Consider the following 27,500-nt stretch of genomic DNA (forward strand, 5'->3'; position numbering starts at 1 on the left):
TCTGTCTGTTGGTTCTATAAAGATCCTATATTCTGTCTATTGATGGTTCTATTAAGACCCCATATTCTGTATATTGATGGTTCTATAAAGATCCTATATTCTGTCTGTTGGTTCTATAAAGATCCTATATTCTGTCCGCTGATGGTTCTATAAAGATCCTATATTCTGTCTGTTGGTTCTATAAAGATCCTATATTCTGTCTGTTGGTTCTATAAAGATCCTATATTCTGTCTGTTGATGGTTCTATAAAGATCCTATATTCTGTCTATTGATGGTTCTATAAAGATCCTATATTCTGTCCGCTGATGGTTCTATAAAGATCCTATATTCTGTCTGTTGATGGTTCTATAAAGATCCTATATTCTGTCTGTTGGTTCTATAAAGATCCTATATTCTGTATGTTGATGGTTCTATAAAGATCCTATATTCTGTCCGCTGATGGTTCTATAAAGATCCTATATTCTGTCTGTTGGTTCTATTAAGACCCCATATTCTGTATATTGATGGTTCTATAAAGATCCTATATTCTGTCTGTTGGTTCTATAAAGATCCTATATTCTGTCTATTGATGGTTCTATAAAGATCCTATATTCTGTCTCTTGGTTCTATAAAGATCCTATATTCTGTCTATTGATGGTTCTATAAAGATCCTATATTCTGTATGTTGATGGTTCTATAAAGATCCTATATTCTGTATGTTGATGGTTCTATAAAGATCCTATATTCTGTCCGCTTATGGTTCTATAAAGATCCTATATTCTGTCTATTGATGGTTCTATAAAGATCCTATATTCTGTCTATTGATGGTTCTATAAAGACCCCATATTCTGTCTATTGATGGTTCTATAAAGACCCCATATTCTGTCTATTGATGGTTCTATAAAGACCCCATATTCTGTCTATTGATGGTTCTATAAAGACCCCATATTCTGTCTATTGATGGTTCTATAAAGACCCCATATTCTGTCTATTGATGGTTCTATAAAGATCCTATATTCTGTCTATTGATGGTTCTATAAAGACCCCATATTCTGTCTATTGATGGTTCTATAAAGACCCCATATTCTGTCTATTGATGGTTCTATTAAGATCCTATATTCTGTCTGTTGGTTCTATAAAGATCCTATATTCTGTCTATTGATGGTTCTATAAAGATCCTATATTCTGTCTATTGATGGTTCTATAAAGACCCCATATTCTGTCTATTGATGGTTCTATAAAGATCCTATATTCTGTCTGTTGGTTCTATAAAGATCCTATATTCTGTCCATTGATGGTTCTATAAAGATCCTATATTCTGTCTGTTGGTTCTATAAAGATCCTATATTCTGTCTATTGATGGTTCTATAAAGATCCTATATTCTGTCTATTGATGGTTCTATAAAGACCCCATATTCTGTCTATTGATGGTTCTATAAAGATCCTATATTCTGTCTGTTGGTTCTATAAAGATCCTATATTCTGTCCATTGATGGTTCTATAAAGATCCTATATTCTGTCTGTTGATGGTTCTATAAAGATCCTATATTCTGTCTGTTGATGGTTCTATAAAGATCCTATATTCTGTCTGTTGATGGTTCTATAAAGATCCTATATTCTGTCTGTTGATGGTTCTATAAAGATCCTATATTCTGTCCGCTGATGGTTCTATAAAGATCCTATATTCTGTCTATTGATGGTTCTATTAAGACCCCATATTCTGTATATTGATGGTTCTATAAAGATCCTATATTCTGTCTGTTGGTTCTATAAAGATCCTATATTCTGTCTATTGATGGTTCTATTAAGACCCCATATTCTGTATATTGATGGTTCTATAAAGATCCTATATTCTGTCTGTTGGTTCTATAAAGATCCTATATTCTGTCCGCTGATGGTTCTATAAAGATCCTATATTCTGTCTGTTGGTTCTATAAAGATCCTATATTCTGTCCGCTGATGGTTCTATAAAGATCCTATATTCTGTCTGTTGGTTCTATAAAGATCCTATATTCTGTCTGTTGATGGTTCTATAAAGATCCTATATTCTGTCCGCTGATGGTTCTATAAAGATCCTATATTCTGTCTGTTGATGGTTCTATAAAGATCCTATATTCTGTCTGTTGGTTCTATAAAGATCCTATATTCTGTCTATTGATGGTTCTATAAAGATCCTATATTCTGTCTGTTGGTTCTATAAAGATCCTATATTCTGTCTGTTGATGGTTCTATAAAGATCCTATATTCTGTCCGCTGATGGTTCTATAAAGATCCTATATTCTGTCTATTGATGGTTCTATAAAGATCCTATATTCTGTCCGCTGATGGTTCTATAAAGATCCTATATTCTGTCTGTTGGTTCTATTAAGACCCCATATTCTGTATATTGATGGTTCTATAAAGATCCTATATTCTGTCTGTTGGTTCTATAAAGATCCTATATTCTGTCTATTGATGGTTCTATAAAGATCCTATATTCTGTCTCTTGGTTCTATAAAGATCCTATATTCTGTCTATTGATGGTTCTATAAAGATCCTATATTCTGTATGTTGATGGTTCTATTAAGATCCTATATTCTGTCTATTGGTTCTATAAAGATCCTATATTCTGTATATTGATGGTTCTATAAAGATCCTATATTCTGTCTGTTGGTTCTATAAAGATCCTATATTCTGTCTATTGATGGTTCTATTAAGACCCCATATTCTGTATATTGATGGTTCTATAAAGATCCTATATTCTGTCTGTTGGTTCTATAAAGATCCTATATTCTGTCCGCTGATGGTTCTATAAAGATCCTATATTCTCTGTTGGTTCTATAAAGATCCTATATTCTGTCCGCTGATGGTTCTATAAAGATCCTATATTCTGTCTGTTGGTTCTATAAAGATCCTATATTCTGTCTGTTGGTTCTATAAAGATCCTATATTCTGTCTGTTGATGGTTCTATAAAGATCCTATATTCTGTCTATTGATGGTTCTATAAAGATCCTATATTCTGTCCGCTGATGGTTCTATAAAGATCCTATATTCTGTCTGTTGATGGTTCTATAAAGATCCTATATTCTGTCTGTTGGTTCTATAAAGATCCTATATTCTGTATGTTGATGGTTCTATAAAGATCCTATATTCTGTCCGCTGATGGTTCTATAAAGATCCTATATTCTGTCTGTTGGTTCTATTAAGACCCCATATTCTGTATATTGATGGTTCTATAAAGATCCTATATTCTGTCTGTTGGTTCTATAAAGATCCTATATTCTGTCTATTGATGGTTCTATAAAGATCCTATATTCTGTCTCTTGGTTCTATAAAGATCCTATATTCTGTCTATTGATGGTTCTATAAAGATCCTATATTCTGTATGTTGATGGTTCTATAAAGATCCTATATTCTGTATGTTGATGGTTCTATAAAGATCCTATATTCTGTCCGCTTATGGTTCTATAAAGATCCTATATTCTGTCTATTGACGGTCCTATAAAGACCCCATATTCTGTCTATTGATGGTTCTATTAAGATCCTATATTCTGTCTGTTGGTTCTATAAAGATCCTATATTCTGTCTATTGATGGTTCTATAAAGATCCTATATTCTGTCTATTGATGGTTCTATAAAGACCCCATATTCTGTCTATTGATGGTTCTATAAAGATCCTATATTCTGTCTGTTGGTTCTATAAAGATCCTATATTCTGTCCATTGATGGTTCTATAAAGATCCTATATTCTGTCTATTGATGGTTCTATAAAGACCCCATATTCTGTCTATTGATGGTTCTATAAAGATCCTATACAGTGGGGGGAAAAAGTATTTAGTCAGCCACCAATTGTGCAAGTTCTGCCACTTAAAAAGATGAGAGAAGCCTGTAATTTTCATCATAGGTACACGTCAACTATGACAGACAAAATGAGAAAAAAAAATCCAGAAAATCACATTGTAGGATTTTTAATGAATTTATTTGCAAATTATGGTGGAAAATAAGTATTTGGTCAATAACAAAAGATTCTCAATACTTTGTTATATACCCTTTGTTGGCAATGACACAGGTCAAACGTTTTCTGTAAGTCTTCACAAGGTTTTCACACACACTGTTGCTAGTATTTTGGCCCATTCCTCCATGCAGATCTCCTCTAGAGCAGTGATGTTTTGGGGCTGTCGCTGGGCAACACGGACTTTCAACTCCCTCCAAAGATTTTCTATGGGGTTGAGATCTGGAGACTGGCTAGGCCACTCCAGGACCTTGAAATGCTTCTTACGAAGCCACTCCTTCGTTGCCCGGGCGGTGTGTTTGGGATCATTGTCATGCTGAAAGACCCAGCCACGTTTCATCTTCAATGCCCTTGCTGATGGAAGGAGGTTTTCACTCAAAATCTCACGATACATGGCCCCATTCATTCTTTCCTTTACACGGATCAGTCGTCCTGGTCCCTTTGCAGAAAAACAGCCCCAAAGCATGATGTTTCCACCCCCATGATTCACAGTAGGTATGGTGTTCTTTGGTTGCAACTCAGCATTCTTTGTCCTCCAAACACGACGAGTTGAGTTTTTACCAAAAAGTTATATTTTGGTTTCATCTGACCATATGACATTCTCCCAATCCTCTTCTGGATCATCCAAATGCACTCTAGCAAACTTCAGACGGGCCTGGACATGTACTGGCTTAAGCAGGGGGACACGTCTGGCACTGCAGGATTTGAGTCACTGGCGGCGTAGTGTGTTACTGATGGTAGGCTTTGTTACTTTGGTCCCAGCTCTCTGCAGGTCATTCACTAGGTCCCCCCGTGTGGTTCTGGGATTTTTGCTCACCGTTCTTGTGATCATTTTGACCCCACGGGGTGAGCTCTTGCGTGGAGCCCCAGACTGAGGGAGATTATCAGTGGTCTTGTATGTCTTCCATTTCCTAATAATTGCTCCCACAGTTGATTTCTTCAAACCAAGCTGCTTACCTATTGCAGATTCAATCTTCCCAGCCTGGTGCTGGTCTACAATTTTGTTTCTGGTGTCCTTTGACAGCTCTTTGGCTTGGCCATAGTGGAGTTTGGAGTGTGACTGTTTGAGGTTGTGGACAGGTGTCTTTTATACTGATAACAAGTTCAAACAGGTGCCATTAATACAGGTAACGAGTGGAGGACAGAGGAGCCTCTTAAAGAAGAAGTTACAGGTCTGTGAGAGACAGAAATCTTGCTTGTTTGTAGGTGACCAAATACTTATTTTCCACCATAATTTGCAAATAAATTCATAAAAAATCCTACAATGTGATTTTCTGGATTTTTTTTTCTCAATTTGTCTGTCATAGTTGACGTGTACCTATGATGAAAATTACAGGCCTCTCTCATCTTTTTAAGTGGGAGAACTTGCACAATTGGTGGCTGACTAAATACTTTTTTCCCCCACTGTATTCTGTCTATTGATGGTTCTATAAAGATCCTATATTCTGTCTATTGATGGTTCTATAAATATCCTATATCCTGTCTATTGATGGTTCTATAAAGATCCTATATTCTGTCTATTGATGGTTCCATAAAGACCCCATATTCTGTCTATTGATGGTTCCATAAAGACCCCATATTCTGTCTATTGATGGTTCTATAAAGATCCTATATTCTGTCTGTTGGTTCTATAAAGATCCTATATTCTGTCTATTGATGGTTCTATAAAGATCCTATATTCTGTCTATTGATGGTTCCATAAAGACCCCATATTCTGTCTATTGATGGTTCTATAAAGATCCTATATTCTGTCTGTTGGTTCTATAAAGATCCTATATTCTGTCTGTTGATGGTTCTATAAAGATCCTATATTCTGTCTGTTGGTTCTATAAAGATCCTATATTCTGTCTGTTGGTTCTATAAAGATCCTATATTCTGTCTGTTGGTTCTATAAAGATCCTATATTCTGTCTATTGATGGTTCTATAAAGATCCTATATTCTGTCTATTGATGGTTCTATAAAGACCCCATATTCTGTCTATTGATGGTTCTATAAAGATCCTATATTCTGTCTATTGATGGTTCTATAAAGATCCTATATTCTGTCTATTGATGGTTCCATAAAGACCCCATATTCTGTCTATTGATGGTTCCATAAAGACCCCATATTCTGTCTATTGATGGTTCTATAAAGATCCTATATTCTGTCTGTTGGTTCTATAAAGATCCTATATTCTGTCTATTGATGGTTCTATAAAGATCCTATATTCTGTCTATTGATGGTTCCATAAAGACCCCATATTCTGTCTATTGATGGTTCTATAAAGATCCTATATTCTGTCTGTTGGTTCTATAAAGATCCTATATTCTGTCTGTTGATGGTTCTATAAAGATCCTATATTCTGTCTGTTGGTTCTATAAATATCCTATATTCTGTCTGTTGGTTCTATAAAGATCCTATATTCTGTCTGTTGGTTCTATAAAGATCCTATATTCTGTCTATTGATGGTTCTATAAAGATCCTATATTCTGTCTATTGATGGTTCTATAAAGACCCCATATTCTGTCTATTGATGGTTCTATAAAGATCCTATATTCTGTCTATTGATGGTTCTATAAAGACCCCATATTCTGTCTGTTGATGGTTCTATAAAGACCCCCTTTTCTGTCTATTGATGGTTCTATAAAGATCCTATATTCTGTCTATTGATGGTTCTATAAAGATCCTATATTCTGTATATTGATGGTTCTATAAAGATCCTATATTCTGTCTGTTGGTTCTATAAAGATCCTATATTCTGTCTGTTGGTTCTATAAAGATCCTATATTCTGTCTGTTGGTTCTATAAAGATCCTATATTCTGTCTATTGATGGTTCTATAAAGATCCTATATTCTGTCTGTTGGTTCTATAAAGATCCTATATTCTGTCTGTTGGTTCTATAAAGATCCTATATTCTGTCTATTGATGGTTCTATAAAGATCCTATATTCTGTCTGTTGGTTCTATAAAGATCCTATATTCTGTCTATTGATGGTTCTATAAAGATCCTATATTCTGTCTGTTGGTTCTATAAAGATCCTATATTCTGTCTGTTGGTTCTATAAAGATCCTATATTCTGTCTATTGATGGTTCTATAAAGATCCTATATTCTGTCTATTGATGGTTCTATAAAGACCCCCTTTTCTGTCTATTGATGGTTCTATAAAGATCCTATATTCTGTCTATTGATGGTTCTATAAAGATCCTATATTCTGTCTATTGATGGTTCTATAAAGACCCCCTTTTCTGTCTATTGATGGTTCTATAAAGATCCTATATTCTGTCTGTTGATGGTTCTATAAAGATCCTATATTCTGTCTGTTGGTTCTATAAAGATCCTATATTCTGTCTGTTGATGGTTCTATAAAGATCCTATATTCTGTCTTCATTACCTTAGACTATAACACTGTGATCAATACACTTCATTACCTTAGACTATAACACTATGATCAATACACTTCATTACCTTAGACTATAACACTGTGATCAATACACTTCATTACCTTAGACTATAACACTATGATCAATACACTTCATTACCTTAGACTATAACACTGTGATCAATACACTTCATTACCTTAGACTATAACACTGTGATCAATACACTTCATTACCTTAGACTATAACACTGTGATCAATACACTTCATTACCTTAGACTATAACACTGACACTATGATCAATACACTTCATTACCTTAGACTATAACACTATGATCAATACACTTCATTACCTTAGACTATAACACTGTGATCAATACACTTCATTACCTTAGACTATAACACTGTGATCAATACACTTCATTACCTTAGACTATAACACTGTGATCAATACACTTCATTACCTTAGACTATAACACTGTGATCAATACACTTCATTACCTTAGACTATAACACTGTGATCAATACACTTCATTACCTTAGACTATAACACTGTGATCAATACACTTCATTACCTTAGACTATAACACTGACACACACACACACACACACACACACACACACACAATAACATCTAATCACTCCCCATGAAATGAAGCATTAAAATTGCATGCTCCTTATAAACGTTATAATCTACAAAAGAGTATAATTATGTATGAGAAGCAGTGAGCACTATGCCAATTCCCAACAAAAAAAAATCTAAATGATACACCTAAGTTGACAGGAGATTTTCTGGCCAAGAAACTGTCATGAGGAATGTCTCATCCTCTCTCAACATCCACAGGCTCTCAATCAGTACCTGTAGAGCAGGTCTGGGGCCGTATCAAGCGTCTCAGAGTGGGAGGGCTGATTTAGGATCAGTTTAGCCTTTTACATCATAATGAATACGTTTATATGGACGGGGGGGGGGGACCTGATTCTAGATCATCCCTCCTACTCTGAGGTGTTTGATACACACAGTCTCTGGTCTTACCTGAGGCCTATCGGCTCTCGCACACCAAACCTCATCTGATTTCCGAGCATCTGACTGATCTGTAAGGTAAATAGAAAACATAATACATCTCAACTCAATAAATATTTATTTAATAAACCATTTATCCATTCAACCATTCTACAAGCAACGGGACTCATAAAGCCCAATGTCAAGCACTTGGTGACAACTGTATCAGTTGAAAGCGCTATACAAATAAACATTGATTGATGGATTTGCCTTACACAGCAGCAAACAGTAATGTTATTGTTATTCATCTTTTCACTATTCAATATACCTTTCAGCTCACGTCAACGGGGTTATTGACACCAGGGTTGAAACCCCTGTAGTAAGGGTCAGGTTTCAGTTGGGAGCGTCAGAGACCGAGAGACACAGACTGTAACACAGACAGAGTCACAGAGACAGAGTCACAGAGACAGACAGAGTCACAGAGACAGACAGAGTCACAGAGACAGACAGAGTCACAGAGACAGAGTCACAGAGACAGAGTCACAGAGACAGACAGAGTCACAGAGACAGAGTCACAGAGACAGAGTCACAGAGACAGACAGAGTCACAGAGACAGAGTCACATAGACAGACAGAGTCACAGAGACAGACAGAGTCACAGAGACAGAGTCACAGAGACAGACAGAGTCACAGAGACAGAGTCACAGAGACAGACAGAGTCACAGAGACAGAGTCACACAGACAGACAGAGTCACAGAGACAGAGTCACAGAGACAGAGTAACACAGACAGAGTCACAGAGACAGAGTAACAGAGACAGACAGAGTCACAGAGACAGAGTCACAGAGACAGAGTCACAGAGACAGACAGAGTCACAGAGACAGAGTCACAGAGACAGACAGAGTCACAGAGACAGAGTCACAGAGACAGACAGAGTCACAGAGACAGAGTCACAGAGACAGACAGAGTCACAGAGACAGAGTCACAGAGACAGACAGAGTCACAGAGACAGAGTCACAGAGACAGACAGAGTCACAGAGACAGAGTCACAGAGACAGAGTCACAGAGACAGACAGAGTCACAGAGACAGAGTCACAGAGACAGACAGAGTCACAGAGACAGAGTCACAGAGACAGACAGAGTCACAGAGACAGAGTCACAGAGACAGACAGAGTCACAGAGACAGAGTCACAGAGACAGACAGAGTCACAGAGACAGAGTCACAGAGACAGACAGAGTCACAGAGACAGACAGAGTAACACAGACAGACAGAGTCACAGAGACAGACAGAGTCACAGAGACAGACAGAGTCACAGAGACAGAGTCACAGACAGACAGAGTCACAGAGACAGAGTCACAGAGACAGACAGAGTCACAGAGACAGAGTCACAGAGACAGACAGAGTCACAGAGACAGAGTCACAGAGACAGACAGAGTCACAGAGACAGACAGAGTCACAGAGACAGAGTAACACAGACAGACAGAGTCACAGAGACAGACAGAGTCACAGAGACAGACAGAGTCACAGAGACAGAGTCACAGACAGAGTCACAGAGACAGAGTCACAGAGACAGACAGAGTCACAGAGACAGAGTCACAGAGACAGACAGAGTCACACAGACAGAGTCACAGAGACAGACGGAGTAACACAGACAGAGTCACAGAGACAGACAGAGTAACACAGACAGAGTCACAGAGACAGACAGAGTCACAGAGAGAGACAGAGTAATACAGACAGACAGAGTCACAGAGACAGAGTCACAGAGACAGAGTCACAGAGACAGACAGAGTAACACAGACAGAGTCACAGAGACAGACAGAGTCACAGAGACAGACAGAGTAATACAGACAGACAGAGTCACAGAGACAGAGTCACAGAGACAGACAGAGTCACAGAGACAGAGTCACAGAGACAGACAGAGTCACAGAGACAGAGTCACAGAGACAGAGTCACAGAGACAGAGTAACACAGACAGACAGAGTCACAGAGACAGAGTCACAGAGACAGACAGAGTCACAGAGACAGAGTCACAGAGACAGACAGAGTCACAGAGACAGACAGAGTCACAGAGACAGTCACAGAGACAGAGTAACACAGACAGACAGAGTCACACAGACAGACAGAGTCACAGAGACAGAGTCACAGAGACAGAGTCACAGAGACAGACAGAGTCACAGAGACAGAGTCACAGAGACAGAGTAACACAGACAGACAGAGTCACAGAGACAGACAGAGTCACAGAGACAGAGTCACAGAGACAGACAGAGTCACAGAGACAGAGTCACCCAGACAGAATAACCCAGACAGAGTAACCCAGACAGAGTCACAGAGACAGACAGAGTAAACCAGACAGAGTGACAGAGACAGAGTGACAGAGACAGAGTCACAGACCCAGAGTCAGAGACAGTAACACAGACAGTAACAGAAAAGCATTGAAACAAACAGTAGCGAGCTAGGGGGAGATGTTGACCTGTTCCTACTGGGGTCTGGGAAAATACTTGTAATGCTTGGAGACCATGACCGGAAAACTGACTGTGAGGTTTTGATTCATGATTGATAAAGAGGCCCCTGTCTGGCTGCCAGGGAAAAATAGGCACTGCCTCTCGCACACACACACGCAATGTTCTTCTATCCTCATGGGGACCTAAAATCTATTTTCACTCAAAATCCTATTTTCACTCAAAATCCTATTTTCACTCAAAATCCTATTTTCACTCAAAATCCTATTTTCCCTGGCTCCTAACCCATAACCCTAACTCCTAACCACTTACCCTAATTCTAACCCTAATTGTAACCCTAATTCTAACCCTAACCCCTAAGTTTAAAATAGCCTTTGTCCTCATGGGGACATGGGAAGAACCCACCCACACACACACACACACACATTCCATCCCCCCAGGCATCAAGACAGGCAGTCTGAAAAGGCTGCCTGATTGCTATCATATATACCTGGCACAGGTCCCCTCCAACCCTGGCACAATCTATACTGAACAAAAATATAAATGCAACAGTGTTGGTCCCATGTTTCATGAGCTGAAATACAAGATCCCAGAAATGTTCCATACGCACAAAAAGCTTATTTCTCTCAAATGTTGTGCAAAAATGTGTTTACATCTCTGTTAGTGAGCATTTCTCCTTTGCCAATATAATCAATCCACCTGACAGTTGTGGCATATCAAGAAGCTGACTAAACAGCATGATTATTACACAGGTGCACCTTGTGCTGGGGACAATAAAAGGCCACTCTAAAATGTGCAGTTTTGTCACACAACAAAATGCCACAGATGTCTCAAGTTCTGAGGATGTGTGCAATTGGCATGCTGACTGCAGGAATGTCCACCAGAGCTGTTGCCAGATAATTTAATGTTCATTTCTCTACCATAAGCCGCCTCCAACGTTGTTTTAGAGAATTTGACAGTACGTCCAACCGGCCTCACAACTTCAGACCATGTGTAACAACGCCAGCCCAGGACCTCCACATCCGGCTTCTTCACCTGCAGGATCGTCTGAGACCAGCCACCGGACTGCTGATGAAACTGTGGAGTGTTTCTGTCTGTAGTAAATCCCTTTTGTGGGGAAGAACTCATTCTGATTGGCTGGGCCTGGCTCCCCAGTGGGAGGACCTATGCCCTCCCAGGCCCACCATGGCTGCACCCCTGCCCAGTCATGTGAAACCCATAGATTAGGGCCTAATGAATTTATTTCAATTGACTGATTTCCTTATAAGAACTGTAACTCAATAAAATTGTTGAAATTGTTGCATGTTGCGTTTATATGTTTGTTCAGTATAATATACCTGGTACAGATCCCCTCCAACCCTGGTACAATCTAATATACCTGGCACAGGTCCCCTCCAACCCTGGTACAATCGAATATACCTGGCACAGGTCCCCTCCAACCCTGGTACAATCGAATAATATTTACAATGAGGTTTGCAGCAAAGTATAATAACACATATAGATATATGTCGCTTGTGACTTGGAAGGGTGAGAAAATTAAATCGTTTGTGTTGAAAAGGGCACCATCTCTCACAGAATAGAAGAAAATACAACGTTTTGGACTGAAACAAGAGCCAAGAACATCTCCAGCTCTATAGCATGTCAAAAACGATGTGATTCCTTATGTGAATGTAAACATGTCCCCAAAGTCTAATAAATGTATTGCAGGCCTATCTGGGTGACTGAATGCTTTGTAGGCCTATCTGGGTGACTGAATGCATTGTAGGCCTATCTGGGTGACTGAATGCATTGTAGGCCTATCTGGGTGACTGAATGCATTGTAGGCCTATCTGGGTGACTGAATGCATTGTAGGCCTATCTGGGTGACTGAATGCATTGTAGGCCTATCTGGGTGACTTTAATGCATTGTAGGCCTATCTGGGTGACTGATGGATTCTGACAAGTGAAACAGACTATCTGGAAAACAACAGCACGTCTTCAGCACGTTTTTAGCACGTATGATTGAGAGTAGAGAGTTGACTGTGAGAGGCAACATGGTTGGAATAATACGACAGAGTTTTCACGTGCCTTGGCTAACTGGTCTTTTACACTCAGGGTTCTATTTTCCGCTGGAGCTAAGGAGGCGCCAAGTGTCAAAACGCACGTTAGTTTGCAATTTCACCATGTAAAAGCTGACGCACTTGCATTTCCCAGCCCTTACGCCAGGTTCGGCAATTAATCTGTCTAATATCAGCTCGCTTCCGCTGAGGTGGGAGGGGTTGTAAATATTTGAGATTTCAATTTCAGTCAGTGCAACTAGAGATATTTAAGACCGACCGACAGCTGGTCTTAGTGGTAACGGGGTTAGTTATGTCCGTGATTTAGCCACCGCTGCCGCACACAGTAGCCGTATGTACATCACCAATGTTTTATTAAAAATATCACGAGCAGCAAAAGTCAACAGACATTCCCCTTTTTCCATTTGGACATTATTTTTGTCCAGCATCTGTGAAAAGTTTGGACTAATTATGCGCGATGGCCATTGCATGAAAGGTGTCAGTGACTGTCGGAAGCCTGTTCAGGAACATCAAGTTATTTAAAAAGACTGCTTATTGTGTTTAGTCCCTCCTTCCACTGTCCTCTGTTGGACCCAACTGTCCAAATCACAGGAATTACGATCTCTGTCCGTGGTGCTGAATCCGCTTGTAGGCTATATTTGACTGTTTGTTCACCTTTCTCAAAGTCACTACTGGCATCAACGGCCGTGGTAGGCTACAGCTGTATATATTTGGGAGCAGTATAACGGTGATTGGACATTCCCCCTTTTCTCTATATAATGGATATATTTCCAGCTCCGGAAAAACATGTCGATGTGTCTAAAACTCTCCATTTACAGGCGCAATGATGGCGCCTGTAAATGTATTTAGACACGGCCTATTGTTTCGTTTTATTAGAATTTAATTATAATTATTCACTGTCTTTTTAGGTTTTATCAGTAGTGAATCTAATCTTGCTTATTGACAACGTTTGGCATGTCGATGGCTCAGACATAATGCATTTCACAGTAGGTCTATATCAGTGCGAATGCTATGTTTAACAATATATTTCCATATTGAAGCCATGCAATTACATAGAACAATGTGGACTGCAAACATGTTCAACCTATTTAGCGAATATGGGATAGGCCTACATTTTGTTTCTGTAGGCTATTTAACAAACTAGGCTATAACAGACTAACATTCTAACTGGAGATCGATGACAACGCAATACATAAAATACCATAAATACACAACTTGAAGCAACCACATATTTAGCCACGGAGCACGTTCTGATTGGCCAGTTAGCGATCAAAGCCTCCACACACCTTCAACTTGTTTATTCATCAAAACCCAGCCGTTTCGCGACACCGACAGCTACTTGTGAAAATAGCAAAACATATTTCTGACAGCCACCGAACCTATAGCGGTACCGCCAGCGCTAAGATTGACCGTTGAGTTAAGTCTTGAAATAGAGCCCTCAGCGATAAAAGAGTAGCTACTGTAGTGAACTTAAATTAATTTATTCTACACCACTGCCTAACCTAATGCAAATTAGCGAGCGTATTCCTTTTTAATGATCCTAACTTTGTATTGACGTTGGTTGAACACCTTCTGCTGCTTTCCTGATCTGATGCATTTACCCTGTTGAGGAAGAGCTGTAGTAGACGTTTCACAGTACAGTTACACACTCCGTATTTTTACCCTGTTGAGGAAGAGCTGTAGTAGACGTTTCACTGTACAGTTACACACTCCGTATTTTTACCCTGTTGAGGAAGAGCTGTAGTAGACGTTTCACAGTACAGTTACACACTCCGTATTTTTACCCTGTTGAGGAAGAGCTGTAGTAGACGTTTCACTGTACAGTTACACACTCCGTATTTTTACCCTGTTGAGGAAGAGCTGTAGTAGACGTTTCACTGTACAGTTACACACTCCGTATTTTTACCCTGTTGAGGAAGAGCTGTAGTAGACGTTTCACTGTACAGTTACACACTCCGTATTTTTACCCTGTTGAGGAAGAGCTGTAGTAGACGTTTCACTGTACAGTTACACACTCCGTATTCTGTGCACGTGACAAAAACGTTGATTTAGTCATAAAGACGTACATGATGAATCAAATCACACCTTGCTGACAGAGCATGAATGGCTGACATGTTGGTTCAGCATTTCATTTATTTAATACCTGTCCTGTCTTCGACCATGGGAAGCTTTCATCATCACATGGTAGGAAGACATGTTTGTACTGTCAACAACATAATCCATACCAGAGAGAAAGAGAAACAGAGAGAGACAGAGAGAGAGAAACAGAGAGAGACACAGAGAGAGAAACAGAGAGAGAAACAGAGAGAGAGAGAAACAGAGAGAGGGAGAGAGAGAGAGAGAAACAGAGAGAGAGAGAGAGAGAGAGAGAAACAGAGAGAGAGAGAGAGAGAGAGAGAAACAAACACAGAGAGAGAGAGAGAGAAACAGAGAGAGAGAGAGAGAGAGAGAAACAAACACAGAGAGAGAGAGAGAGAGAAACAGAGAGAGAGAGAGAGAGAGAAACAGAGAGAGGGAGAGAGAGAGAGAGAGAGAGAGAGAGAGAGAGAGAGAGAGAGAGAGAGAGAGAGAGAGAGAGAGAGTGTATGTGCAGCAATAGAGGTGAGGTGACATGGAGTCAGGTGTTTGATGTCTGATCAAAGGCCATCTCTGTACACAGAGAGCCAGTTCAATTCTGAGCCAGGTTGCCATCTGCTGTGTCTGCTGTTGACTCTATGAACATGTGTCCATGGTATCAAATTAACTTTCAAAGGCTGTCTCTACAAACAGGGCTCCTGGATTGAATTCTCTACCAAGTCCCCATGTCTGCATTGACTCTAAGGAGGCAGGTAGCCTAGTGGTTAGAGTGTTGGGCCGGTAACCGAAAGGTCGCTGGTTCGAATACCCGAGCTGACAATGTGAAAAATCTGCCGATGTGCCCTTGAGCAAGTCACTTAGCCCTAATTTGCTCCAGGGGTGCTGTACTACTATGGCTGACCCTGTAAAACAACATTTCACTGCACCTATCGGGTGTATGAGACAATAAAACATTTTTTTTTCTTCTATTGACACATTCTTACAGTAGTAAGTGATTTTTTAAGAAATGAAAATAGCCTTCAGAAAGTACTTATACCCCTTGACTTATTCCACATTTTGTTGTTACAGCCTGAATTCAAAATGGATTCAATAGATTATCATTCTCACCCATCTACACACAATACCCCATAATGACAAAGTGAAAACATGTTTTTATGAATTTTGACACATTTCTTGTAGAACCACCTTTGGCAGCGATTAAAGCTGTGAGCCTTTTGGGTAAGTCTCTAAGAGCTTTCCACTCCTGGATTGGGCAAGAATTGCCCATATATATATTTTTTTAATCCTTCCAGCTCTGTCAAATTGGTTGTTGATCATTGCTCGACAACCCTTTTCAGTTCTTGTCATAGATTTTCAAGTAGATTTAAGTGAAAACTGTAACTCGGTCACTCAGAAACATTCACGGTCTTCTTGGTAACCAACTCCAGTGTAGATTTGGCCTTGTGTTTTAGATTATTGTCCTGCTGAAAGGTGAAGTCATCTTCCGGTGTCTGGTGGAAAGCAGACTGAACCAGGTTTCCTCTAGGATTTTGCATGTGCTTAGCTCCATTCATTTTTTTTTTATCCTGAAAAACTCTCCAGTCCTTAACGATTAAAAGCATACCCATAACATGATGCAGCCACCCCTATGCTTGAAAATATGGAGAGTGGTACTCAGTAATGTGTTGTATTGGATTTGCCCCAAACATAACACTTTGTATTCATTTTTTGCAATGTTACTTTAGTTCCTTGTAGCAAACAGGATGTATGTTTTGGAATATTTATATTCTGTACAGGCTTCCTTCTTTTCACTCTGTCAATTAGGTTAGTATTGTGGAGTAAATACAAGGTTGTTGATCCATCCTCAGTTTTCTCCTATCACAGCCATTAAACTCCGTAACTGTTTTAAAGTCACCATTGGCCTCATGGTGAAATCCCTGAGTGGTTTCCTTCCTCTCCGGCAACTGAGTTAGGCAGGACGCCTGTATCTTTGTAGTGATTGGGTGTATTGATACATCATCCAAAGTGTAATTAATAACTTCACCATGCTCAAAGGGATATTCAATGTCTGCTTTTTTATTTTTTTACCCATCTACCAATAGGTGCCATTCTTTGCGAGGCATTGAAAAACCTACCTGGTCTTTGTGGTTGAATCTATGTTTGAAATTCACTGCTCAACTGATGGACCTTATGTGTGGGGTACAGATATGAGGTAGTCATAAAAAAATCACTATTATTGCACAGAGTTAGTCCATGCAACTTATTATGTGACTTGGGGCGGCAGGTAGCTTAGTGGTTAAGAGCGTTGTGCCAGTAACCGAAAGGTCGCTGGTTCTAATCCCCGAGCCGACTAGGTGAAAAACCTGTCGATGTGCCCTTGAGCAAGGCACTTAACCCTAATTGCTCCTGTAAGTTGCTCTGGATAAGAGCGTCTGCTAAATGACCAATTTATTACTTGCTAAGCACATTTTTACTCCTGAAGTTATTTAGGCTTGCCATAACAAAGGGGTTGAATACTTATTGACAAAAAACATTTCAGGTTTCCATTTTTTATTAATTTGTAAACATTTCTTAAAAACATAATTCCGCTTTGACATTATGGGGTATTGTGTGTAGGCCAGTGACCCCAAAAATCTAAATTTGATCCATTTTAAATTCATGCATTAACACAACAAAATGTGGAAAAAGTAAAAGGGGCGGGAGTACTTTCTGAAGGCACTGTAGAATCTGTGCCTGCATACTACTGACCTTTGACCTATGCACCTCTCCATCATCATCCTCTCCTCCGACCCCCAGTATCTTCCTGGTCTTCAGCCGGCTCACCAGATCTGTCTGGCTATGCTTCTTCATCAGAGGGGGTTGGGGCTTGCTGCTCATGGCTGATAGGGGGGCTGGGGGGGTTACGACCTACGGCTCCTAAAAAAACCACAACATACAAGAGAAGGATGGAGAACATGGGTTCTGAGATATAATGTCACGGTTCTGAGATATAATGTTTACGTTTCTGAGATATAATCACGTTACAGTTCTGAGATTTAATGTCATAGTTGTAAGATTTAATGTCATGCTTCTCTACAGATAGTAGAATGCCTGGGAGGAGGAGGATAAGGACACAGGGCCGGACATGAGCCCCTTTATCCCTGTGATGTAGAGCAGAGCCCAGTATAGACTCCAGATAAGGCTGTGTGTCTCTGTGTTATCCCAGAGTAGAGCCCATCCCCAACTCCAGATAAGGCTGTGTGTCTCTGTGTTATCCCAGAGTAGAGCCCATCCCCAACTCCAGATAAGGCTGTGTGTCTCTGTGTTATCCCAGAGTAGAGCCCATCCCCAACTCCAGATAAGGCTGTGTCTCTGTGTTATCCCAGAGTAGAGCCCATCCCAACTCCAGATAAGGCTGTGTCTCTGTGTTATCCCAGAGTAGAGCCCATCCCCAACTCCAGATAAGGCTGTGTGTCTCTGTGTTATCCCAGAGTAGAGCCCATCCCCAACTCCAGATAAGGCTGTGTGTCTCTGTGTTATCCCAGAGTAGAGCCCATCCCCAACTCCAGATAAGGCTGTGTGTCTCTGTGTTATCCCAGAGTAGAGCCCATCCCCAACTCCAGATAAGGCTGTGTCTCTGTGTTATCCCAGAGTAGAGCCCATCCCAACTCCAGATAAGGCTGTGTGTCTCTGTGTTATCCCAGAGTAGAGCCCATCCCCAACTCCAGATAAGGCTGTGTCTCTGTGTTATCCCAGAGTAGAGCCCATCCCAACTCCAGATAAGGCTGTGTGTCTCTGTGTTATCCCAGAGTAGAGCCCATCCCCAACTCCAGATAAGGCTGTGTGTCTCTGTGTTATCCCAGAGTAGAGCCCATCCCCAACTCCAGATAAGGCTGTGTGTCTCTGTGTTATCCCAGAGTAGAGCCCATCCCCAACTCCAGATAAGGCTGTGTCTCTGTGTTATCCCAGAGTAGAGCCCATCCCAACTCCAGATAAGGCTGTGTCTCTGTGTTATCCCAGAGTAGAGCCCATCCCCAACTCCAGATAAGGCTGTGTGTCTCTGTGTTATCCCAGAGTAGAGCCCATCCCCAACTCCAGATAAGGCTGTGTGTCTCTGTGTTATCCCAGAGTAGAGCCCATCCCCAACTCCAGATAAGGCTGTGTGTCTCTGTGTTATCCCAGAGTAGAGCCCATCCCCAACTCCAGATAAGGCTGTGTCTCTGTGTTATCCCAGAGTAGAGCCCATCCCAACTCCAGATAAGGCTGTGTGTCTCTGTGTTATCCCAGAGTAGAGCCCATCCCCAACTCCAGATAAGGCTGTGTCTCTGTGTTATCCCAGAGTAGAGCCCATCCCAACTCCAGATAAGGCTGTGTGTCTCTGTGTTATCCCAGAGTAGAGCCCATCCCCAACTCCAGATAAGGCTGTGTGTCTCTGTGTTATCCCAGAGTAGAGCCCATCCCCAACTCCAGATAAGGCTGTGTGTCTCTGTGTTATCCCAGAGTAGAGCCCATCCCCAACTCCAGATAAGGCTGTGTGTCAGTGCTTTCTGTAAACAGAGCCGGGAGAGAGGAGTTGTTTCACGCTTCAGTCTGATCTCTCTCATCAGACTGCATCTACACAAAGCAAGTAACAGCCAGTTTCCACTACCAGAATAACAGAGGAGCAACAACACATACATATGATAAAATAAATGTGTGAGTAAGATATGACAAAAATGTTACACCCTCAGTTAAACTAATAATGTATGGCTAATTAGTAGACTAGAGCTTAAGAGAATTAATCAAATGTGTTTATATCCCAGCAACAGAGTATAGACTGGTTCCCAAAACACACAGGGAGGGGGAGTGGAAGGCTGGCAGGATATTGTGAGAATGCGATAACTGAAGTTTGCAGCCTGCCCGAAGCAAGGAGTAGGAAAATATAAGAACAGTGTGTGTGTGTGTGTGTGTGTGTGTATGTGTGTGTGTGTGTGTGTATGTGTGTGTGTGTGTGTGTGTGTGTGTGACATGATGATCAGGAGAGCAGTTTTCCAGTCGAAAACTACAGCCCGCCTAAAGAGGGGAGGGATTCTCTGACGCGTGCATATAAAAATATTGTACGACCATTTTGTTTTAGAACGTTCTCAATGAATAAAGCCTGATGATTGTACGCTGGGCTGCTTGGTCTGATTATTAGAGATTTACAACCTCTGGGATACAGACTGAGCAATACGTTCATGTTTGAAACATTGGGATAGAAATTCACGTAACAACATATCTATAGCTGGAGATTTCTCATCTCTCATCAGATTCCCTCTGGAAAGCCAGTAACACAACGTTTACACCAGGACAACATGTAGCAGCTGACATAACCACCATGGAGTTCTCAGGGAAAGCGAGGCTCTTCTTCACTGAGTAAAAGGTCTCATTTCAATAATTCATGTTCAGTACCATTACCTATGGGGAAAGTATTTTGGAGACTGGTGGATGTACATGAGAGTGGGCCTGAGGTAAATGGGATCGTTACCAACCTTGAAGCTCTCGACTAGATGAAGGAAGTCAAGTATTTCCATTTCTAGTTGTTTTCTCTTAGAGGTCATTGCTTTTACTCCCATTGAGCCGTCTACACCTTTCATAAAGCCGTTGATTTAAAAGGTTTAAAAGTGCATGGAGTTGCTGAATGGTTATGGAAACGATTGTAATACAAATGTAATACATTGTACTGCTTTGTGAATGATGAAAGGAGTGTTCCTTCTGCCCTTGTCTAGATTACTCAGGGTAAACCTGTCTTTTCAACCCTGAACACATACAAGAACAAGCCTCTGGCCTCACTCCAAATACGGATTCCCCTGGTATCATTTAGAACTCCACACACACACACACACACACACACACAGAGAGAGAGCCCATGCAATATGCATGTCCCTGAATCCACCCAGATCAACACTGACCTTTCAGCTGAGTGGAAACAGTAGTTGCCATGGTGCCGAGGGCGGTGTGTGTGTGACTTGGGATTGGGAACAGAGAATTTGACACATTAAAGATTAGGCCTAAAAATCCCAATGTTTTTTTCTTCTTAGTATAATTTAGTATAGCTGCTGTTTTAGTATTTGTTTTTCCAAAGCATAAAAGAAGACATCATTATGGTCCTGATGTTTTCCCGAAGTGAATCTGACTGACTTCAGTGGGACTTCCTGGGCCGACGGCAGCAGGAGGACGTTAATGACCAGATTACTGCCAGCCTGTTTACTCTGGGTGAAGGGGCTCATGGCACTAGCATGGCCCGTTACCAAGCAACCACAACCAGAAAAGGGCATGCTGCGCTCGTTCCTATCCTCCCTGTGTCTCTGTCCTCCCTGTCCCCCCCGTACCCTCTGTCCTCCCTGTCCCCCGTACCCTCTGTCCTCCCTGTCCCCCGTACCCTCTGTCCTCCCTGTCCCCCGTACCCTCTGTCCTCCCTGTCCCCCGTACCCTCTGTCCTCCCTGCCCCCCCGTACCCTCTGTCCTCTCTGTCCCCCCCGTACCCTCTGTCCTCCCTGTCCCCCGTACCCTCTGTCCTCTCTGCCCCCCCGTACCCTCTGTCCTCTCTGTCCCCCCCCGTACCCTCTGTCCTCCCTGTCCCCCCTGTACACACTGTCCTCTCTGTCCCCCCCCATACCCACTGTACCCCCTGACCCCCCCATACCCACTGTACCCCCTGACCCCCCCATACCCACTGTACCCTCTGATCCCCTCCGACCCCCCCATACCCACTGTACCCCCTGACCCCCCCATACCACTGTACCCCCTGACCCCCCCCCATACCACTGTACCCCCTGACCCCCCCATACCACTGTACCCCCTGACCCCCCCCATACCACTGTACCCCCTGACCCCCCTGACCCCCCCCATACCACTGTACCCCCTGACCCCCCCATACCCACTGTACCCCCTGACCCCCCCATACCACTGTACCCCCTGACCCCCCCATACCACTGTACCCCCTGACCCCCCATACCACTGTACCCCCTGACCCCCTGACCCCCCCATACCACTGTACCCCCTGACCCCCCCCATACCACTGTACCCCCTGACCCCCCATACCCACTGTACCCCCTGACCCCCCATACCCACTGTACCCCCTGACCCCCCATACCCCCTGTCCCCCTTGTCCCCTCTACACCCCCCTGTCCCCTCTACACCCCCCCTTGCTGTAGTAACTACTAACACTGCGGTCTTTAGTGAATGGATTGATCCATCAGGGAAAGTGTTGTTAGTCCACGGCTCATTACACCTAAAGAGGATCCATGCGGACTCTCAGATTGGGACAACATTTTGGCCAAATGACTGTGGATGAGTCCCAAATGGCACCCTATTCCCTATATAGTGCACTACTTTTGACCAGGGCCCCATAGGACTCTGGTCAAAAGTAGTACACTATATAGGGAATAGGGTGCCAGTTGGGAGGTGCCCTTTGTAAACAGACTGCCATTGGTTGGTTCAGCAGTGTGATGTATAGCCACTTCCACCCACCCGGCCATACCGTATGGAGAACAGAAGGCTGACATGGCTTGCATCCCAAACGGCACGCTATTCCCTTTACACTGTACTGCTTTTCACTAGCCTTGATCAAAAGTAGTGCACTATAAAAAGAGAATAGGGTGCCCTTTGAGACACAGCCACTGGTTTAGTACTCATGCATATTAATAACACGCACATCTAAAAGCATGTTAGAGTGTTTCAGCTGTCCTAATGAACATCCACTGTAGTCGTCGAACCACAACGCATTTCATTAAGCAGGTATCTAAAGCTAGAATGACAATGACAATTATAGACATGTAGTCCACAAAAACATTGCGCCTGGGTGTGTGTGTGTGTGTGTGTGGGTGTGTGTGTGTGTGTGTGTGGGTGCGTGTGTGTGGGTGTGGGTGTGTGGGTGTGTGGGTGTGTGTCTGGGATGTGAATGGGCTTAGAGGGAGGATGATGCATGTGGTTGGAGATGAGGCGTCTCCTTGTTTGGAATGACCATCATACACTACATGACCAAAAGTATGTGGACACCTGCTCTTTGAACATCTCATTCCAAAATCATGGGCATTAATATGGAGTTGGTCCCCCCTTTGTTGCTATAACAGCCTCCACTCTTCTGGATGTAGGAACACTGATGCGGGGAGTTGCTTCCATTCAGCCACAAAAGCATTAGTGAGGTCGGGCACTGATAGTTGGCGATCAGTCCTGGCTCGCAGTCGGCGTTCCAATTCATCCCAAAGGTGTTCGATTGGGTTGAGGTCAGGGCTCTGTGCAGGCCAGTCAAGTTCTTCCACACCGATCTCGACAAACACTTTCTGTATGGATCTCGCTTTGTGCACGGGGGCATTGTCATGCTGAAACAGGAAAGGGCCTTCCCCAAACTGTTGCCACAAAGTTGGAAGCACAGAATCGTCTAGAATGTCATTGTATGCTGTAGCGTTAAGATTTCCCTTCACTGGAACTAAGGGGCCTAGTCCGAACCATGAAAAACAGCCCCAGACCATTATTCCTCCACCACCAAACTTTACAGTTGGCACTATGCATTGGGGCAGGTAGCGTTCTCTTGGCATCCGCCAAACCTAGATTAGACCGTCGGACTGCCAGATGGTGAAGCGTGATTCATCACTCCATAGAACGCGTTTCCACTGCTCCAGAGTCCAATGGCTGCGAGCTTTACACCACTCCAGCGGATGCTTGGCATTGCGCATGGTGATCTTAGGCTTGTGTGTGGCTGCTCGGCCATGGAAACCCATTTCATGAAGCTCCCGACGAACAGTTATTGTACTGACGTTGTTTCCAGAGGTATTTTGGAACTCGGTAGTGAGTGTTGCAACCGAGGACAGATGATTTTTACGCGCTATGCGCTTCAGCACTCGGTGGTCCCATTCTGTGAGCTTGTGTGGCCTACCACTTCGCGGCTGAGCTGTTGTTGCTCCTAGATGTTTCCAATTCACAATAACAGCACTTACAGTTGACCGGGGCAGCTCTAGCAGGGCAGAAATTTGATGAACTGACTTGTTGGAAAGGTGGCATCCTATGACGTTTACTGAGCTCTTCAGTAAGGCCATTCTACTGCCAATATTTGTCTATGGAGATTGCATGGCTGTGTGCTCAATCTTATACACCTGTCAGCAACGGGTGTGGCTGAAATATCCGAATCCACTAATTTGAAGGGGTGTCCACATTACTGCTGTATATATAGTGTATGTATAACTTTATGAGCTAGATTGCCTGTCTTTGCAATTCGTTTATTTTTGTTTCCGCTCATTAGCATATTTAATTAGCAGCCTCCATTGAAATTCTATATGACTTATGCTAATGTTGTTAGCATTCTGGTAATAGACGCCCAATTGTCTTTTTAGCTGGGTTTTTTTGGTATGAGAGAAGGGAGTTATGACGATATGAAAATCTGGATACTGCCCAACCCACCCACACCTGATAATAAACACCAGCTAGAGGTAGGGAGGGAGAGAGGGGAGGGAGGCAGAGAGGGAGGGGAGGCAGAGAGGTAGGGAGGCAGAGAGGGAGGGAGGCAGGGAGGCAGAGAGGGAGGGAGGCAGAGAGGCTGAGATGGAGGTAGGGAGGCAGAGAGGGAGGCAGAGAGGGAGGGAGGGAGGGAGGCAGAGAGGGAGGGAGGGAGGGAGGCAGAGAGGGAGGGAGAGAGGGAGGGAGGCAGAGAGGGAGGCAGAGAGGCAGAGAGGGAGGGAGGGAGGCAGAGAGGCAGAGAGGGAGGGAGAGAGGGAGGGAGGGAGGGAGGGAGGCAGAGAGGGAGGGAGGGAGGCAGAGAGGCAGAGAGGGAGGGAGGGAGGGAGGGAGGGAGGCAGAGAGGCAGAGGGAGGCAGAGAGGTAGGGAGGCAGAGAGGGAGGGAGGCAGGGAGGCAGAGAGGGAGGGAGGCAGAGAGGCTGAGATGGAGGTAGGGAGGCAGAGAGGGAGGCAGAGAGGGAGGGAGGGAGGCAGAGAGGGAGGGAGGGAGGGAGGAGGCAGAGAGGGAGGGAGAGAGGGAGGGAGGCAGAGAGGGAGGCAGAGAGGCAGAGAGGGAGGGAGGGAGGCAGAGGAGGGAGAGAGAGGGAGGGAGGGAGGGAGGCAGAGAGGCGGGGGAGGGGAGGGAGGGAGGGAGGCAGAGAGGCAGAGGGAAGAGGGAGGGAGGGAGGCAGAGAGGGAGGCAGAGAGGCAGAGAGGGAGGGAGAGAGGGAGGTAGGGAGGCAGAGAGGGAGGCAGAGAGGCAGAGAGGGAGGCAGAGAGGCAGAGAGGTAGAGAGGGAGGGAGGCAGAGATGGAGGTAGGGAGGCAGAGAGGGAGGTAGGGAGGCAGGGAGGGGGGAGGCAGAGAGGGAGGTAGGGAGGCAGAGAGGGAGGTAGGGAGGCAGAGAGGGAGGGAGGCAGAGAGGGAGGGAGGCAGAGAGGGAGGGAGGTAGGCAGAGAGGGAGGGAGGCAGAGAGGGGAGTGAGAAAGGGGAGTGATAGAGGGAGGTAGAGAGGAAGGGAGGCAGAGGGGAGGCAGAGAGTGAGGGAGGTAGAGAGGGAGGTGTGGAGGGAGTGGAGGGAGAGAGGGACTGACTGAAGAGGCATGCAGCTGAATCTCCTCTTGAAACGGACTGAAACCTGGGACCAATGACGTCTCAAAAACGTGTGACTGACTGAAGAGGCATCTTTCTGGGTGAAGTGAACACGTCATTTTAGCAGACGCCTTTATCTAAAGCATAACGTTTAGTATATGTGACCCCAGACGGAATCAAACCCACAACCCTGGCCTTGCTAACGCCTCGCGCTTACCAACAAAGCTACACAGGATCACTGTTGAATCCAGGGGTTGGTAAAAGAGTTCGACACAGTTCCAAACTTAGGCCTAATGGGTTTGGCATATGAATATTTGGTCCGTTAACATGTCCATTAACAATGCATTTTCACTGTGAATTTATTTTGAACAAACTAATGCATTTTCCCTGCCATGCCATGCATTAGAGAGTCCCCTCCCCCTCCCTCTCTACCTAACTTGAATCCATTGGTTTTTAGATGGAGTGGCTAGCCAGGTCTAAGGCTCCAGTTCCACCACTCTGTGGCTTTGCATCTAATTTCAGTGGCATTTCTCATCTCAGTAGGTCTTCTGTATGCTGCTGGTCATTCAGTTAGTCTGTATGCTGCTGGTCATTCAGTTAGTCTGTTCTGCATGGTCATTCAGTTAGTCTGTTCTGCTCGTCATTCAGTTAGTCTGTTCTGCATGGTCATTCAGTTAGTCTGTACTGCTCGTCATTCAGTTAGTCTGCTCTGCTGGTCATTCAGTTAGTCTGTTCTGCATGGTCATTCAGTTAGTCTGTTCTGCATAGTCATTCAGTTAGTCTGTTCTGCTCGTCATTCAGTTAGTCTGCTCTGCATAGTCATTCAGTTAGTCTGCTCTGCATAGTCATTCAGTTAGTCTGTTCTGCTGGTCATTCAGTTAGTCTGTTCTGCATAGTCATTCAGTTAGTCTGTTCTGCTGGTCATTCAGTTAGTCTGCTCTGCTGGTCATTCAGTTAGTCTGTTCTGCATAGTCATTCAGTTAGTCTGCTCTGCTGGTCATTCAGTTAGTCTGCTCTGCTGGTCATTCAGTTAGTCTGCTCTGCATGGTCATTCAGTTAGTCTGCTCTGCATAGTCATTCAGTTAGTCTGCTCTGCATAGTCATTCAGTTAGTCTGTTCTGCTCGTCATTCAGTTAGTCTGCTCTGCTGGTCATTCAGTTAGTCTGCTCTGCATGGTCATTCAGTTAGTCTGCTCTGCTGGTCATTCAGTTAGTCTGCTCTGCTGGTCATTCAGTTAGTCTGCTCTGCTGGTCATTCAGTTAGTCTGCTCTGCATGGTCATTCAGTTAGTCTGCTCTGCTGGTCATTCAGTTAGTCTGCTCTGCATGGTCATTCAGTTAGTCTGTATGCTGCTGGTCATTCAGTTAGTCTGTTCTGCATGGTCATTCAGTTAGTCTGTTCTGCTGGTCATTCAGTTAGTCTGCTCTGCTGGTCATTCAGTTAGTCTGCTCTCCTGGTCATTCAGTTAGTCTGCTCTGCTGGTCATTCAGTTAGTCTGCTCTCCTGGTCATTCAGTTAGTCTGTTCTGCTGGTCATTCAGTTAGTCTGTTCTGCATGGTCATTCAGTTAGTCTGCTCTGCATGGTCATTCAGTTAGTCTGTTCTGCTGGTCATTCAGTTAGTCTGTTCTGCTGGTCATTCAGTTAGTCTGCTCTGCTGGTCATTCAGTTAGTCTGTTCTGCTGGTCATTCAGTTAGTCTGTTCTGCTGGTCATTCAGTTAGTCTGTTCTGCATAGTCATTCAGTTAGTCTGCTCTGCTGGTCATTCAGTTAGTCTGTTCTGCATGGTCATTCAGTTAGTCTGCTCTGCATGGTCATTCAGTTAGTCTGCTCTGCATGGTCATTCAGTTAGTCTGTTCACACACACACCCCAACATCGATCACCTCAGTGCTCAGCTGAATCCCAACATGACCGGGTTCACAGACTTGGGTTCCCTGACTTGTACGATGATTTCTAAATTCAGTAAATTCACTAAAAGCTACTGAGGTGATTAACATCAGGGCCTACTGATCATAGTCTTCCTATAATGAATATGATCAAACCTGACTGCTCTTTAATTACTAACCTACCAAGAGAAGAGA

The 27,500-nt window shown here is 43.3% G+C and overlaps 1 protein-coding gene across 1 annotated transcript in view; it reads right to left on the reverse strand.

Annotated features, from left to right (window-relative positions):
- Window positions 1–27,500, reverse strand: part of LOC121560682 (tumor protein p53-inducible protein 11-like) — a 56,206-nt gene that overhangs the window by 11,877 nt on the left and 16,829 nt on the right. Inside the window, exons 2-3 of the mRNA XM_041873604.2 lie at window positions 17,649–17,816; window positions 8,364–8,422 (exon numbers count right to left, since the gene is read on the reverse strand). Coding sequence (XP_041729538.2) covers window positions 8,364–8,422; window positions 17,649–17,777 — 188 coding nt within the window. The 5' untranslated portion in view covers window positions 17,778–17,816. The remainder of the gene's footprint in view (window positions 1–8,363; window positions 8,423–17,648; window positions 17,817–27,500) is intronic.

This window comes from Coregonus clupeaformis, unplaced genomic scaffold (genome assembly GCF_020615455.1).
Source record: "Coregonus clupeaformis isolate EN_2021a unplaced genomic scaffold, ASM2061545v1 scaf0570, whole genome shotgun sequence".
Lineage (NCBI taxonomy): Eukaryota > Metazoa > Chordata > Actinopteri > Salmoniformes > Salmonidae > Coregonus > Coregonus clupeaformis.